General features: G+C 45.1%; 1 protein-coding gene across 1 annotated transcript; it reads right to left on the bottom strand.

Moving 5' to 3' along the window:
• Positions 1–4859: 4859 nt before the first annotated feature.
• chrna5 (cholinergic receptor, nicotinic, alpha 5) lies at positions 4860–15294 on the bottom strand. Its single transcript, XM_084437504.1, has 8 exons — positions 15109–15294; positions 14545–14677; positions 12252–12403; positions 12012–12056; positions 7936–8045; positions 6935–7112; positions 6108–6824; positions 4860–5821 (listed from the first exon to the last, which is right to left on the bottom strand). Exons 2-8 carry the CDS (start codon positions 14618–14620, stop codon positions 5663–5665), a joined length of 1437 nt encoding a protein of 478 aa, XP_084293630.1. The 5' UTR covers positions 14621–14677; positions 15109–15294; the 3' UTR covers positions 4860–5662.
• Positions 15295–16592: the final 1298 nt, after the last annotated feature.

Genomic DNA, 16592 nt, shown 5'->3' with positions numbered 1-16592 from the left:
CGCCCACAAAACGTTCGAGGCTGGTCAAAGGATTGTCCTTGTTATCGGGTCCTGCCGCAAGAGACCCCTGTCCTCTCCTGCCACCTGGACCCACCAAGACATCAGAGCAACCTGACCACCGATCTTCGACTACTCTGCGTGCGACTGCGGACAAGGGTCATGCCCAGCTCCAGGGGCAATGTAGTTCAGTGGCGGCGTGTGCCGACCGTCTGATTGGGTCGCACTCAACCGCCTATAATAGGGAGGGCTGGCAGCACCAACGACCTCTTGAAGGCCACCTTCCGCCACCTACGTCAAATGAGGGGTACGAGGGATTCACAGCCCGGGCTCCAACCGGGCCCCAACCAAGACGGCGGGGCTGACATTCTGGACGAGACCGAAGGGTCCCTAGATAGGGATGACCACCGGCGCATCCTCCTCCTGCCAACTACCCACCGCCCCTCTCTGGAACAGGGGAGATCCCGGTCGGACGAGCCACAGAGGGTCCCCTTGGAGGGGTGACCGCCGGCGCATCTTCCGCATGCAATACGGCCGAGACACAACAGGCCCCTTTTCCGGGATAAACAACCGGGACATCCTCCTCGCAAAGAACTCCCCCTTCCCCTAACCGAGACGGCAGAACCACAGTTCGGACGAGACCGGAGGGTCCCCTAGCGGGGATATCCACCGGCGCATCTTCCTACTGCTTTCTCCCCATCCCCCCAACCTTGAATCAACTCAACCCTCTGCACAGTAACAGTACACCATGGAGACATGAACATACTGCCATATCAGCCTCCTACCCCAAGACACTTTAGAGATATTGCCTAACCTAACCAAAAAAACACCCCATTGACAATGTATTGCAAAATTAACGGAACGTCGTAGAGCTTCACGGATGGTTTCATTTGAAAGCTAGCCTAGGAATTAGTGGGGGTAGGTGGTGGTTGGGAGAGGCTATGACCTTTCACTCTGGAGATATTGCCTAACCTAACCAAAAAACACCCCATTGACAATGCATTGACAATGTATTGCAAAATTAAGGGACACGCACACATTTCGGACACGGCCCAAGTGATTCTGGACAATTTCATGCTCCCAACTTTGTGGCTGCCAGTGGTGTCAGGACAGCAGCACTTGGTTCTTTGGCCGTGTCCGAAATGCATACTACCTGCTATATACAGTAGTAGGCGAGATGCAGCATGCTACATCAAAACTGTGCATACTGTATTTCACCTACTATATAGTAGGTACTATATAGCAGGCGAAATCAGCGAAAAAATGGGCGAAAATGTAGCATAGTCCAGAGCATACTGTTCCAGAAGTCGAGACGTGATATGTCACTGGGCAGTGATAAAAACTAAAAAAAGATGGTGGATCTAAATGTCACCGGTACCGCAGCGGGAACTTGTAATGTAAGTATTGACTTAATTTGTCGATGAAAAAAATATTTTTTCTAACAGATATCTTAGTTATAATGACACAGAGCTACAAATGCAGTTTTGTGTATAAAGGTGGGGTAGAAATGACATTTCGAAAAAGAACGTCATGATAGCTAGCTGCTTGCATTGATCTCTGTGGTGGACGTTACGTTAGCTAGCTAGCCCAGCTAACGTTAATAGGCTACTAACGTTACAGGTGTTCAGACGGCTCTTGCTTAAAACGTATGTCATAGCTTAAATGTTATTATAGCTAGAATCAAGACAAACAGAGTAACATTTCCATGTAATATGACCATGATTGCTTAAGAAATGTATAAGAAATGTCGAAATTGTTTAACCTAAGCCACCGAGCCTAACGTTACTTGAAGTTGTTTAAACAATTGTATGTTCATTCCGTGATTTAAATGAGTTCAACTGTTCATATATCATATATTAATATATTAGTATTAATTGTCCCATAATACTTCTGGATTTATTACAGGGACCAACGACCACACCAGGGACGATGATCCTCTGGAGGACGGCCAACTCCTCCCTGTTTACGGTGTAACCGCATGGGTGGCCCCCATCGCCTCTTCCAAGACCCCGTACCACTTCCACGAAGCGGCTGAGGCCTCCCCTCCCTCTGTGCTGACCCCAGTTCTGGGGCTCTTTAGGTCCTATGACGTTAGATAACAGTTTTCTAGTGTCATACAAACTATGAGTCCCTATCAATATCTTTGCTATCATGTAGCCTGTAGATCAAAATCACCTTGTACATGGCTACAAGGTTCTCTGTGTGCTTTATCCAGGCTGCCTCCGTCTTCCCCTGCAGCCCAGCTTCTAAGATGTAGGTCCTACATAAATCAATATCCAAAGTAAACAGACCGCTGGATTGCTTCTGAACAACAATGCATATGTTAGTTAACTTACTCCAAGCCTTTCAGCGTGGTGTTTCTCTTCCCCGTAAACAGGGAAGAGTTGGCCGTCCTCCAGAGGGAGGACCGGCTGATGTTGAATGGGGAAGAGAGAAGGCAGAGATGAAGGCTGAGTGGAGGGAGGAAAGGGGGTTGTTTAAGGAGAGGGAGGACCGGCTGATGTTGCTTCTAGAAGCCTCAGTCAAAAAAAACTTTTATCTTGTTCCATTATTGTTTATTTTTTATTAAATGTATTTTCTTGAATTAAATTGGTGTTTGTGTGTCATTCCTTGTAATGTATTCCCAGTCAAAGAACAAATGTCACTATACCTAAAACCAGTCATTAGAGTAAAAGAGCATTCCTAATGGACATTGTAGTTTGCAATTAGGCATAAAAGACGGAACACACATGTTGGTTCACAATGCTTCATTGGAATTATTCAGAGACGGTTATGAAAGCATCACTGTTTAATGTGTCTGACTAACGACTACTTGATAAGGGAGTTACATGTCCAAAGCACTCTGCGTGTTGTGTTAAGACCTTCCAAGTTACTGTACATGACATGTAGACATATCAAGACAATGTGTCTGATGTGTAGATATTACACTTTGTTTAAATGTTTATACATCAAGAAGTAACCTTTACATGTATAATGGAAGAAACACAACCACAAACATTTCTTGGATATTTTTATTACACAATGGTCTTCAAATATACTTTTGACTTGTTTATATTAAATAAACAATTTTGGTCAGATCATTAGCTTTCCTTGCAAAAGGTACTGACAGGAGATGCGATGAGAACGCTGATCTGTTGTCTCCCCCCAAAAAATGTAAAGAACTGATTACTATGTACAGTGTTACACATACATTTAAATACAAATACATTTAAACAAATGCCTCAAGGCTGCCTATAACCAACTGATCGGTGTTTAAAGCCTCAAGGCTGTCTATAAGGAACAAGGCAAAGCACACTCATGAACTGATAGACCGACTACTTATGGCAGGATGGGGGTAGTCGTGCTCACCAAGAGCTGGGATCCAGGCAGCTTGTGCTGATGCTGCCGCTGCGAGACACTTTCTGAGGCCATCTCCAGGGTTGGGATGATCTGCAGCTGCAGGACCATGGCCACCATCAAGGTCTTCAACCTTTAAATGGTTAAATGCAATTAGGCCTACTGTAAGTCGCTTAGCAGACACACAAAAGCTAAAATGTAACATTACAAAGCAGGCGTGTAGTGATGAGTAAACCCAGGTAAACTCAGTTTACCCACCTCTTTAAAATGAGTTGATTTTATTGTTTTGCTTACCTGCCTCCTCTCAGAATCTTTTTAATATAACATCCCTGGTACAAATGTAACAGTATAGGTAGCCCCAAGCCAGCAGATGCGGGGCTATCAACTAACCTAGCTAACTAGCGTAGCTAGCAAGCTAACGTTCAATATTTACCTCAACTACAAGCATGTCGAGAAGATCTCATGACGGCTCTTCTTCTTGCAGCGTTAACACGACTTCTCCTGGCGGCAGCGGCAGCAGCAGCCGCACATCCCATGCCAGGAAAAGGCAACATTTTTGTAGATAATACACAAAATGATCACAGAAAACACCGGATAATTGTACCACAGCTTCGCGGGAGTAAACAGTATCGTACCCCGTCACTTCCGCTGGATGACTCGAGTAGCATGCTGTATTTTCTCGCATACTACACGCGTTTTGTGGAACAGTAGGTACTATATAGTATGTAGTATGCCTACTATATAGTGCCTACTATATAGCAAGTAGCAGGTAGTATGCATTTCGGACACGGCCTTTGTTTCACACTCCATCTCATCCCTCATGCACACATTCCACTGCAGAGCTATAGCCTTAACCCACAATTGTGTATATAATGGTACAATAGTTATAGTGTATAGTTATAATAGTGTATAGTGTGTATAATGAACGATAGTTGTGTGTATACTGTAAGTGTGTATAATGATAACACACACTTGGAACTCTGGCTTGTGTCCTGGCTGGCCAGTTGTTTGTTCTGAGGGGCCAGCAAGAGTGTATGGTGCAGTCGTGTAGATCTGCGTGTGCCAAGCTAGCCCTGTGAGACGGAGATCCACGAAATAGAACGATGGTTATGTGTTGTAACCCTAGTTCTGAGTGGAGCGGAGCCCCACAGAATACAGATTTTGCTGACCCTGCAGTTTGCTTGTGAAAATTTTGGTTAGGAGCAGTTGTGCAGGCAAAACCCGCTTACCTGGTTGGGAACAGGTGCGTGTATGTTTTTTTTTTCTTCAGTCAAATGTAGCTGGCTAGGTTTCACAAGCCAATAGCAGTTAGCCCTGTGGGGCTCCGCTCCACTCACTAGGGTTACAATGCATAACCATTGTTATATACTGTACAGCTTGTATTCTCTTGAGTGAAAGGAGGCATATAATGATAAATGTACTGTACACTACAGTACGGGTGTGTCATTTCAATAGGCTCCAAATCTGACACTGCAAATACAGATTCATTTTCAATATCCGCTAACCAACGTACTGGTGTAGATTATTTATGCAATACATAAGTAGGAGAGCCACCGAATGGAGAAAAAAACACATTTCAGAAGTATGGTACAGATGAAGCTCAATTTAAGTGTAAAAAGATAAAATTACATATACTAGTAGAGATAATTATCTTAAATGGAACCATGATAGTAGATGAATCCATTGTACGTATGATGATCCCACAGCAAAGTGAGTGCAGTCTGTTTGTCTCTCTGAGTGCTGTGTGTTGAGGAATTTACATCCAAACACCTTAAACCTTTGTCCTCTCACTTCTCTTGTAATTCATCACCTCCCCCAAATATTCACATAGCTGTGCTAACATACAAAATGGCTTCCAGAAGGCCATCTGTCTACAACAGAATAACCATCCTTTGTCCCCAATTGCCGCCCTTTTTCTCATGTCACATGTCTGTACTCTTGGCCACGCCTGCCATTTCATATGACGTACAATGCAGTAGCCAATCACATCCTGGAAGCACCTTACCTGTGGTTTGACTGCATATAAGGCACAGCAAAAGACCAAACGGGCACTTCGCTGAATAAACCACCCTTGTTGCGTTGTTCAGGAAGTCCTTGCGCTCGTATGCTTTTCACAATAAACCAGACTTAACCTTTTGAACGAATCTTGGTAAATCGTTTTGACTAGATCAGTTATTTTACTATTACATGTGCTCTGGGCACTTAGTCCTGTAACCCAGTCCAATCAACAGCAATTAAAGGACCAGCACGGTTTCCCCTTCAAATCACACATTCTGAATGAAACCATAGTTCAGTTTGCTTTGATCTGTTGTCTGTTGACTCGGGGGTCTTAGCTGTGGCTCCCAACATGGTTGGGGACAATGATGCTGGCCCACTTGTAGATGACAGGAATGAAGAGCAGAGCCGAGCCCAGAACCGACACCAGTAGGAAGACCCACAGGAACACCCGGTCCAGAACCTGCGCCACAAACTTCCAATCCTGCACCACCTGCAGGAACAAATATCAACTCTAGACTCCGTTACTCTGTATGGGAGAGCTTACACAGTAATAACGGCTTGCAGTGCACATCAAATTACAATATTTGTAAAAATAAAAAAAATAATAAATAATAAAATAAAATTACAGAGACAGAAAGGGCTGACTCAAATTTTGTTTATGGGGTATTTTTGAAACATTTTTTCACGTTCAGCAAATAAGAAAAATTATGATACAAAACGACATGGGGTCAAAGGATTCCAATTGGGCTGTTATCTCTCATGTTATCATAGCTCACCTCTCTGACCTCATTTTCCTTGGCCACATGCATGGTGATGTAGCGGATAGAGTCCAGAGCTGCCTGCAGACTATTCCCAGACTCCAGGGAGGAAGAGGGGGTGGTTTCCGGAGTGGCGCCCTTCACAGCGCCCACTCCCCCCCCTCCCACTGCCGTCATCAGCCCCCCCTGGCTGGCGCCTGTGCCGGCGTAGCGGTCCACGTGGCTGCGCATGCACAGCAGCCTGGGCAGCCGGCTCAGGAAGATGCGACGCACCCATGGCGCCATGCCGTGGTGCGTGGACGAGGAGCGGTGGTGGATGTTGATGGCAAAGACGGTGATGACGATGGAGAGGGTGACGAAGATCATGGTGAAGACCAGGTACTCGCCGATGAGGGGAATCACCTTGGAGGAGGAGGGGATGATCTCCTCGATGAGCAGCAGGAAAACGGTGAGGGACACCAGCACGGAGGTGCAGAGGGAGATCTTCTCCCCGCCGTTGGAGGGCAAGTAGAAGACCAGGATGGTGAGGAAGGACAGGCCGATGCAGGGGATGATGAGGAAGAGGGTGTAGAAGAGCGGTAGCCTGCGGATGATGAAAGAGTATGTGATGAAGGGGTAGACGCAGCTCCCGTCTGTCCTCAGGCCACGGCTGCCGGTGGCTTTCACAATCTCCCATTCGCCGTTGTCAAAGTAGTCCCGCTTGTCCACATGGAAGTCCTCCAGGAGGATGTCCACCTAGGATTAGCAAAGACGAACCTAATCAGAAATAATCCTGCTTCAAATATATCATATTTCATGAATAACACACATTGTACCAGGACAGTGTTTGAGCCAGCAGTAACCACCTGTGTGCCATCATAGGTCCAGGATCCAAACTTCATGGAGCAGTTCTGGAGGTCAAAGGGGAAGAAGGTGACGTCTATGGTGCAGGCCGACTTGTAATTGGCTGGTGGTGTCCAGGAGATGGTCCCGTCAAACCTGACCACAGCCTTGGTGACAGAGCCCTCGAAACGTCCATCTGCACTTTGAAATGAAATGACACAATAATAAATCATAAGAATTACAGGACCTCAAGGCTTTTTTATTAGCCACACGGCAAATGACACACACGAACACACGAGAATGACCAGCGACACAGTGCACACAACACACACACACATCTTCAGCAGTCGCCGGTGGAATGTGTCCTCTGCATTTGACCAATCCAAGTTCTTCTCCTTCAGGCGTAGCCAAGAGCAGTGGGCAGCCTCATCATTTGTGCCCGAGGACCAGGTCCAAGTGCTCAGTCCAAGACTGGGTTAGGGATTGTTCTGAAGAGTGATCTGTTCTTCTGCATGTTTTTTTATACTGGGATTCTTGTAGAGAAAGCCCTTGTGAACTCAGGGAAAACACTTGCGGTTAAAACTCCGCATAGAAAGGCCCAGGAGATACCCCGCTTGAGTACCTGACAACCCTGGGGAGAACATCTCCAGTGCCGACAGTGTCCAGAGTAGAAATCGAACCCAGGACCTTCTTGCTGTGTGGCGACAGTGCAAAGCGCCGTGCCACCGTGCCATGTACATGTCATAGGCGTCACTGCATTGCCAGTAGCTTCCACCCTCACGTGCCCATGCTGGGTTTGATCTCACGTGCCAACGCACATGACCACCTCACACTAAACACGCAACAACTAAACACCACTTTAGCTAGCTACACCACCAAAAAGCTAGCAAGTCAATAGTGTGGGTGGGCGGTATTTAGGTTGTGGTTTTGGTTATTTGTCACTATACTAAGATGTACAGACTGCTGATTATGCAGGTCCATCAGAGAGCTTAATGCCATAAGGCAGGGTAATCATGTCACTTACTTGTCATAGAGCACAATGTCAGGGGTCCAGATGGAGTTGGACGGCACCCTGATGCTTGTGATGCCCAGGTAGTCCTCCGGCTTCCAGCGCAGCTTCATGTCCACCCACTCCTGAACACCAGAGAGGTAGGGACCAGTCAACTCCGTAAGCTCTCAATGTTAACAATATTGTATTTGACATGAGTGTGTTGCGACAAAAGTGCTGTTACAGCACTATATAGTGAAGGCATTTTATGCAAAAATTTGTGTCAACCTCACACAAATTGCAACAGAAACAACCTCAACTGATTTTGTATCCTCAATGCTATTATGTTCTGAATGAAAGAAAAAAGTGTTAAGGAATTTTATGAGGGGAAAGTTTTTAAAATGGCTTATATATGATCCTACCAAAAATGATTTTTTTAGCCCTTTCTGCCAGATTTGACCATAGCCTACTGTTTTTTTTTCCTATAAAGCAAAAAAAACAAACAAACAGAATATCAGTGATGAGAATTTATTATGAATACATCATCACATACTATGTACATCATCACTTGTAACCGATCCTGCTGATCAAAGAAACCAATTAAATATGTGCAGGCAATGCAAGACAATTTCATGTTTATTCTCGTCACAGGTCATTGAGTCGACCCCCTGCGTTTTCCACACGCCCGAGTGCACTCGATATTGTTCTTTTTGCATGTGCATCTCAGTGCTGCAGTTAGCCTGGCAATTGCATTTGATGAGCCACAGAAGATTCTCAGGAGCAGGGAGTAGGGTTTAGGGATGTAACGGTATGAAAATTTCATACCACGATTATAGTGACCCAAATTCCCACGGTTATTGGTATTATCACTGTATTTTTTAAGAATATGCTGAAAATGTTAAATAAGTACTGATAGACAGTCTAGAATCCTTTCAACAACTTTTTTTAATTTTATTTTAAAACACAAATAACAAAGGGAAAGCCAGGCCTCTCAACGGTTGCTGCGTGCTGACGTCCAATCACAGCGCACCACCCATGACAGCAGCGTAGAACAAGACAAGCGTTTGCCGGTGATTCATTTTGTGAAAATATGAACCGGGTTTGAGCGTAAGATTGAACATGTTTATTAGCAGCGCATTTCTTTCAAAACCATGCTTTTTTGAAGACGCAACCCTCCTGCTTCTGTGAGTACCTTTGAAATATCTCTGCGATACTTGATCCCAGAACCAGGCGGAGTGACCGTTGAACCTGATTTAGCTAATGGGGGGGGGGGGGGGGGGTAAGGGACTGCTAGTACCGTCAGGTTAGCAGTCGTGTGAGGGCTACGGGAGTATGGACTGTAAGTGACAAAAACGAGGGAATAGTTACAGAATATTCTAGTAAAATGTGAAATATGTTACCACCGTATTTCTAAGATGTGATAGTTTTAAGTGCTCAACCCGAGAACTAACTGAATTACATTTCGACGAAGAGTCAACGTTCTGCGAGCCGTCATAGGAATAGGCTCTGTGCACCAGCTCCACTACTTCCTGAAAGTCACTTGGCATCTTTATTTCCTGTCCTATATGATTGGATTAAGTGATTAATCAGGTGTGCGGCAGACCCAGCGCACACCTGATTAATCACTTAATCCAATCATATTGGACAGGAAATAAAGAAGCTAAGTGACTTTCAGGAAATAGTGAAGCTGGTGCACAGAGCCGTTCGCTTGTGGTCGGAGGTGGCAAGTTGCAAGTGGCAAAATACCTACCTCCGACCTGTGTGCATTCGAGCTATATACCATTATATCACAGTTACCTAGTTATATCTAGTGCATTCGAGCAACTGGGGGCTGAGAAACATATCCGAATTTGCGACGAGGAAGTGCGAGTTCATGCGGTGTTTTATTTAATTATTAATTATTAATTAATTAATTTGCCACCTCCCAGCTATAAACGAATACACCATAAGTAGCGTAGCTGAAGTGAGTGAGATAGCTAGTTTAGAATCTCCCTCCACGAGGGTTAACGTGAGGTTATAGCTGAAGTTCGTGGACATCGTGGTTTGCTAACTTAGAAAACCAAACATCGTTGAGGACAAAGTAAAGAGGAGAGGATTCCTTGTTTTGCTCAAGATCTACTGGACTGCACACGAGACAGGAGAGACTTGCTGCGAGCGTGGGAGACTGAGTAACTGCTCAGTGGAGTGAAGGAGCCAGTTGACAATGCACACCAGCTACTCAACGCAAATGACTGGTGGTTTATTCTTGCCGGCCTTTATTTATTTTGATAAGAGTATTAGTTAAGTGAATGGAATATTCAAAACAGCCATTTGAGTTTGCATTGTGCATTTGGTATTGAGGTCAATCAGGATCAGGTAAATTTGTTAATAACAACCTAGGGTAACTGTGAATGTTGAATTGATTATTTGTTTATTTTTATATAAACTAGATTGATTATTTTAAATTGGTAGTCTATATTAAGTACATCTGTGAGCAAGGGGGTAGTTGTTAACACTCTAATATAAGACGATAATATATTGTCCAACAAATGAGCTCAGGGTAGTTCCCTCAATTAGGCCAACATAGCAAGGGGGCGCTACACTTCCCAACAGCCCAAGACCCACAAAGTGTGAAAGAATGGATCCGTGTTTGAGACAACTTAATTTCTGCTGACCTTCTGGATTGAAATAAAGGCTGATTTTAAGAAGCACTGAAAACGTTGCTTCCACCAACCAATATGTAAACTATGAACTCGTAACCACCCCAACGCTCGTGCTTCAACGAGAAAATAGTCTTTGGACCCACCAATGGACAGTTATTTGAAGTCTATGGATGGACTAAGACCTGCTGACTAACACCTTCAAGAGGAAGGATCAAGCTGTCATTCTTGGCATGAAGTATAAGGATTCAAATTCAAGTTGATCCACAGATTCTCTTCCAGAGACTGGTCATAGTGGCCCAGAAATGCAATGAACTCGAGTTAGCCCTCAAATATGAGCTACTGTATGTAGCTATCCCCCAGCACTATTTGATTCCTCTTTACTGCTTCGAGAAGCAAAGACGCCAGCCCATGCCAATTCCATCTGGGGTCTTATTGGGTCTTAAGTTCCAGCAAGCAGCCATTATGTATTGGATGGCGGAGCACTTCTTCAACGCATCCCATGGTCCCATGGATCTACTTACATGTCACCAGTTCAAGTATGTAAGGAAGAAGTATGGCGAGGCTGTAGAAAAACTTAATACAATTCCTTAACACTTTTTTCTTTCATTCGGGACATATTGAGTTTACAGTTTGTTTCAGTTGCATTTTGTGTGAGATGAAGTGACATTATTACTGGACTAATACGATGAAAGACAAACAACAATTTCCTCTCGTGGTGAAAAATAATAAATTATCTCTCTGATTTCCACCTCTGTGCACATGGATGTTTAGAGTAAATTCAAAAGCCATATACAGTGTGGAGCGAACAGAGGTCCCCATTATTAACAGGGCTGCTCTGATAGATACAGTATAGATGAGGCCATTAGTGGTGGTGGGTTGTTTGCTAACAATTCATTCAGTTTGAATGAATCATTTGGTTGACTCCGGAGTAACGAGTCATCTACAGTGCCACACTATAGCTCAAATTAACGAAATGAGAATCTGAATCTGAAATGATTCGGAAAATGATCTGTTAATTTGCCACGAACCACTTTTAAAGATTCAAGTCAGTAAAAAGATCCAAACATCGCACCACCAGTAGCCATGGTAGCTGCCGCTCTCCTCTCCTCTCCTCTCATCCCCTGATTTGCATGACGTCGTTTGTCACTGCGAGGAAGCAGGCGACCCACAGACCCTGGTCTGGTGTAATTACTCCCTGATGGCCGCCACAGACTGCGGATGAATCTGTCAGGGCCGCTGTAACCTTCACAATATGGATGGGGGGGCTAGAAAGTGTTGTGGCTTCGGGGGAGGGACATGGCTGGGAAGAGATTGAGATGTTAGCTGTTGGTGAAATGCCACCCATAAGGGCGGGGGAGAGGAGCACGAGTTAATGTCGTTAATGCCTTCTTTGTGTTTGTCCTAAAACAGGTGAAACGGTGTTGTGTGGTTTGCTTCGTCATCGTTCAAACCATGTTTCTCACCACTTGCCTTTTTCATCCATACGTTGGTGGTCATAAGCTGGTTCTTTTCATCCTGTGGCAGAACAAATCATTGTAAAGGTTTCATACAGTAGATGCCAAGTTGTCATGAACATGAACGCAGCTTTTATTTTGGAACATTATCAGATATAGTCTTGGTCAACGGTCTTGGCACAGTAGGCTGTTTTTCACTTCCAGCACTAAAGCTAGGCTTCGGCTATTTAGAAAATTAGCATCTTTCGGAACTCACCACATCTACTAGCTGGGAGATAGCCAGTCCAAATTTGACCCGCACGGTCCCATTGAGGAATTCCACCGGTCTTGTCCATTTCTGATAGTTTCTGAAGAGGTGCTTGAACAGCTTATCCTCTGTTTTGGCATAGGAAGACAGCTTTGGGGGCTCTATGGAGACAGGGAAAGAGAGAGTTAAAAGAAGAGAAGACAATAATCCCATTAACCTGGGAAGAGCATGGTGTACACACACGTTCAGCCCGGCACAATCTCTCTCATGACTCACAGCCCCAGGCTCCGGGCACATTGTCAATAAGCGCACAAATCTCTATATAAACATGCTGCAAATCACGACCCCAGAGCTTGCAACAGCACAGCAATCACACCGCAGTGGACTTAGGAGGGTCAAAACCCTACAGTACTATACTTGTTGTTTGATGATAACTGTTAGCTTTCTGTGCCGGATCTGGTGTCTCCCATTCCTCACTGAGGGTCACTCAGGGTCAGTTTGCAGCGCTGTCTGGTTAGCCTCCTCATCAGCCTCAGTCCAGTCCAGCACCCTGTTCTCATTTACGAATTACAATCAGACTGGCATGGCTGCCATTACACCGCCGTGTGGAGATTCATCCTCAATGCCTTATTCATGCCTTGGAGGTAGGCCAACTGGAGCCAGATTTGAGACTGATTAAATAATAGCTGCTATTATAGACATGGTAGGGATGCATTTGTGGTTCAGTCTCCTCCATAACTGAATGACAAACACTCAGAGGGCTGGAGAGCTGATCTTTAACTGTATTGTGGTGTGTGATATTCCATCAAGTAGACAGTGTTTAGCTTATATGGCTGCCAGTCTGTCTCCATCTAATGCTATAATATGTTCTTTTTCAGCCGGTCGCTCGCTGTCATTCCCTACTCTGTTCTAATTTAATTAGCCTCTACGTTCCCTTGTGGGATTCTGAGATGGGGAACCCAATAAGGTTTAGTCCTCATAACCACATTATAGCTAGGCCTAACATGGCCAGGGGTTGATTGATGTGTGTGTGCATCAGTGCAGTGCTCAGTGCATCGTTGTGTCTCTGTGTCACATGCCATCTAGGCTAGGTGCCGTATCCATGGCAGCCTTTTTGATGAGGGCCCTGAGGCGCTGAGAGGCATCCTAGGGGCCGTAGATCAGGAAGTAGTCGGGTGTGATTTTCCTCATGAGTCAAGGACAGTGAGGTCTCAGTGTCCTCCAGGGGCTAGTTTTACCAAGCGTTCTTCTACCACTAAACCGGTTGGTCTTCACTCTGCGAGACAACTGCAGACAGAATCTAGAGTCTCTACTATAAATGTAGTGAGTAACAGCAACGCTTAGAGCAGGGTTTTTATGCAGGGTTTTTATGCAGCAAGTTATAACAGAGGATGTAAATTGCTTCAGTTTTGCTGAAGCGGATCTCGACAGATCTGGAAAGTATATATTGATCTTGGTTGAATGATGCACAATTTCATATAGCCTCGCCTTAAATCATTCCCAAGATGCTTATGAGATTATTTTCTGGGGGTGTTCAATGTGCTCATAATTTTTTCTCAAATTACAGAGCCCGGGCAGAGCTGACCACAGCTAATACCCCTGTGTCATCTTCTCAGGCTCGGGATCAAAATGAACGAGCCCTTTCCTCCTCAGTCAATATAGCTGTGGGATTAGCAGATTCATCATAACCACGCCTTCTCTAGCTCCAACTCCACCTCTGACCTCCACTGCACCTTGTTGAATAGATTTCTGCCGCCTAACATTGTCCTTTGTGGAGATCTTGGGTATTGCATCCAACCACACCGTATCTCTATTAGCATGCTTACAGCACACATACAGCGTACTATGTTGTATGAATCTCTAACTTTAACTTTCTGTAACTTTACAGTTGTTTTTAGATGTTTTGACGAAAGACGACGGAAATTAAAAAAATAGGACCAAGTGAAACTCATGTCACAGTTTCAATAGGCAATCGTCATTTCTCTTGGTCACTCTGACGCTAAACTTCAACCACCTGTGGCTCCCATCAGTTATTTTACCCTGATCATCATTTTCACTATTACTTTACACTATTACTTTAGACTATTTACTTATTTACACTTTTAACTTTTCTGAGGCTGTCCATCTGTCTACCTCCACCTCCCCTCTCTTCTCACTGGCGCAGGTCTAAGCACTGTAAACGAGATCCAGGTGGAGTGTGATATTGTAGCATCTCCGGCGCTCAACCACTTCAGTGGTGCGTCCAGGTACTGGGCTGTGACGCTGAGCAGGTGTAGATGACTTACCCAGCGAGATGACTTACCCAGCGAGTGGCAGAGGTGGACGCAGCATAGCAGCACAGAGAGCGTGGTGGCAGCAGCTTGCCCTGCTCTCAGCATGATATCAGAGGTGGCAGGGGCACTCTCAGGCAACCAGCACCATCACAGAGCTGGAGCCTGAAACACACACACACACACACACCATGTACAATAAAATGCTTATCTGCACCCATGGTGGGGCTCAATTTTACGACCCTGAGATTAAGAGTCTCTGAGCTAGTGCCCATAGTAAGGTACACATAGGCTACACAAAGGCAGATGGAGCCGACTGTACAGTAGGCAAACACACTGTTGTGCCTATGTAGCACAATGCATTCTTTCAATACAGGTACATACCCTATTACTGATGTAGGCATAGACAGACAGTAAGCATATACAGTTTACAACTTACAGTACATTACAACCTCATGTGTAGAGAATGCTTATTAAATGTCAACACAAGCATCACCTCATTAACCTCACACACAAGGGTAGAGGAAACACACACAGATTTGCAAAAACACACGCGCGTGTGCGTGCGCAACACAACGGCCAATACGCAATCTAACCTGCCTGAGGCATGTGAGTCCAGTCTGTATCCTCGGCGGCCAGGCAGGGGTGTTCTAGTGCTCCTCCATTCCGCGCAGGTCCGCTTTGCCTCCACAGTCAGACGCTGCTTCAGTCCCTGCTGCTTCCAAATGATCAGCAAGTACGCTCTCTCTCTCTCTCTCTCTCTCTCTCTCTCTCTCTCTCTCTCTCTCTCTCTCTCTCTCTCTCTCTCTCTCTCTCTCTCTCTCTCTCTCTCTCTCTCTCTCTCTCTCTCTCTCTCTCTCTCTCTCTCTCTCTCTCTCCTCCTACTCCAGCATGCCAGCCCAACCCCCGCTCTCCCACCACAGCCCCTCCCCCCTCTCCCCCCCGAAGAGGCTGTTGACTAATCACTACCAGGGAGGGAGCATGCTCAGCTCATTGCCGTAGCCCAGAGAACACAGCGATGGCGGGTCCTGCCCAAGACGCAGTCGCTCCCTGTTCTCTGATGTGGGGCTGCCTCCCTTATACTGTGCCATCATGCTGGCTGGACCGATACTGTACTTCAGATCTAGGGCGTTGCTGTAGATGGGTGTGTAGTGTACTACTGTACTGTATGTCTAAAGTAACACTCATTCTCCCTGCCTCTGTCTCGAGATTGTCTTTTGTGTGTGTGTGTGTGTGTGTGTGTTTCTGAAAAGAGCTCACACGGATCTCCACCAATCTGTTTTTCCTGTTTCGAATATGTGGCAAGACAATATAGGAGGTGATGCATGTACTAGAAATAGGACTATTAACCAAGTTCATTTTATGAGGTACGTAATACACCTGTACTGTATTAAGTAATCTGCTTTGCTTAACAAAGGTGCCACCAATTAAACTAGTGTCTTTAGCCTACCCCAATATAAAAATAAAAGTACCAGTCAGGATTCTTTGAAAGGTCTGTTGATCAAATTGTAGAAAAAGTAGAAAACTAAATACAGGTACAGGTAAGTCCTCAGCTCTGCAGGAACATCTGCCAAAAGAACAGTCAGATTTACACTTGCATTGGATCATCTCAATGGTGGGCTTTGGTTTGGGAGGACCTGGTCGTTGGTTTCAGCATGCCATCCAATTGAATAACCCGTTTTGCAGGGGATCCAGCTGCGGATCCTGCAGAGCAATGGCTGCCTGTGCCCATACCCTTGTTTGGACATGCACTTGTCTGCTTTGTGGCATTCTTTTTGAGCCTGTTCTGCTAAGTTCTTACTGGGCTTTGTTATATGATTCACTTTAATATCAGAGACTACAGTCTCTGAGACTACAGATTACAGGGATAGCTAACACATAATGGCCGACTATGTAGGCAACTTCTGTAACTATTTGTTAGGGCTTCACGATTATGACAAAAGATAATAATTGCGATTATTTGCTTCAAAATGGTGATTGCGATTAATAGGCCTATTTTATATATAATATTAATATATAATAACCAAAATGCGACGTTGATCCCTTTCTTGCTACTAACTCACTGACCTTGTTTTCGCTC

Source organism: Borostomias antarcticus (assembly GCF_949987555.1).
Source record: "Borostomias antarcticus genome assembly, chromosome: 4".
NCBI lineage: Eukaryota > Metazoa > Chordata > Actinopteri > Stomiiformes > Stomiidae > Borostomias > Borostomias antarcticus.
This window is presented reverse-complemented; position numbering and strand designations above follow the sequence as displayed.

Excerpts from the sequence above, each read along its gene's own strand:
- chrna5 (XM_084437504.1), bottom strand. The coding sequence starts at position 14,620 with ATGCTGAGAGCAGGGCAAGCTGCTGCCACCACGCTCTCTGTGCTGCTA. Across the intron at positions 12,404-14,544 it reads CCACCTCTGCCACTCGCTGG|AGCCCCCAAAGCTGTCTTCC; the intron begins GTAAGTCATCTC and ends CTGTCTCCATAG. Across the intron at positions 8,046-12,011 it reads CCAACGTATGGATGAAAAAG|GAGTGGGTGGACATGAAGCT; the intron begins GCAAGTGGTGAG and ends TCTGGTGTTCAG.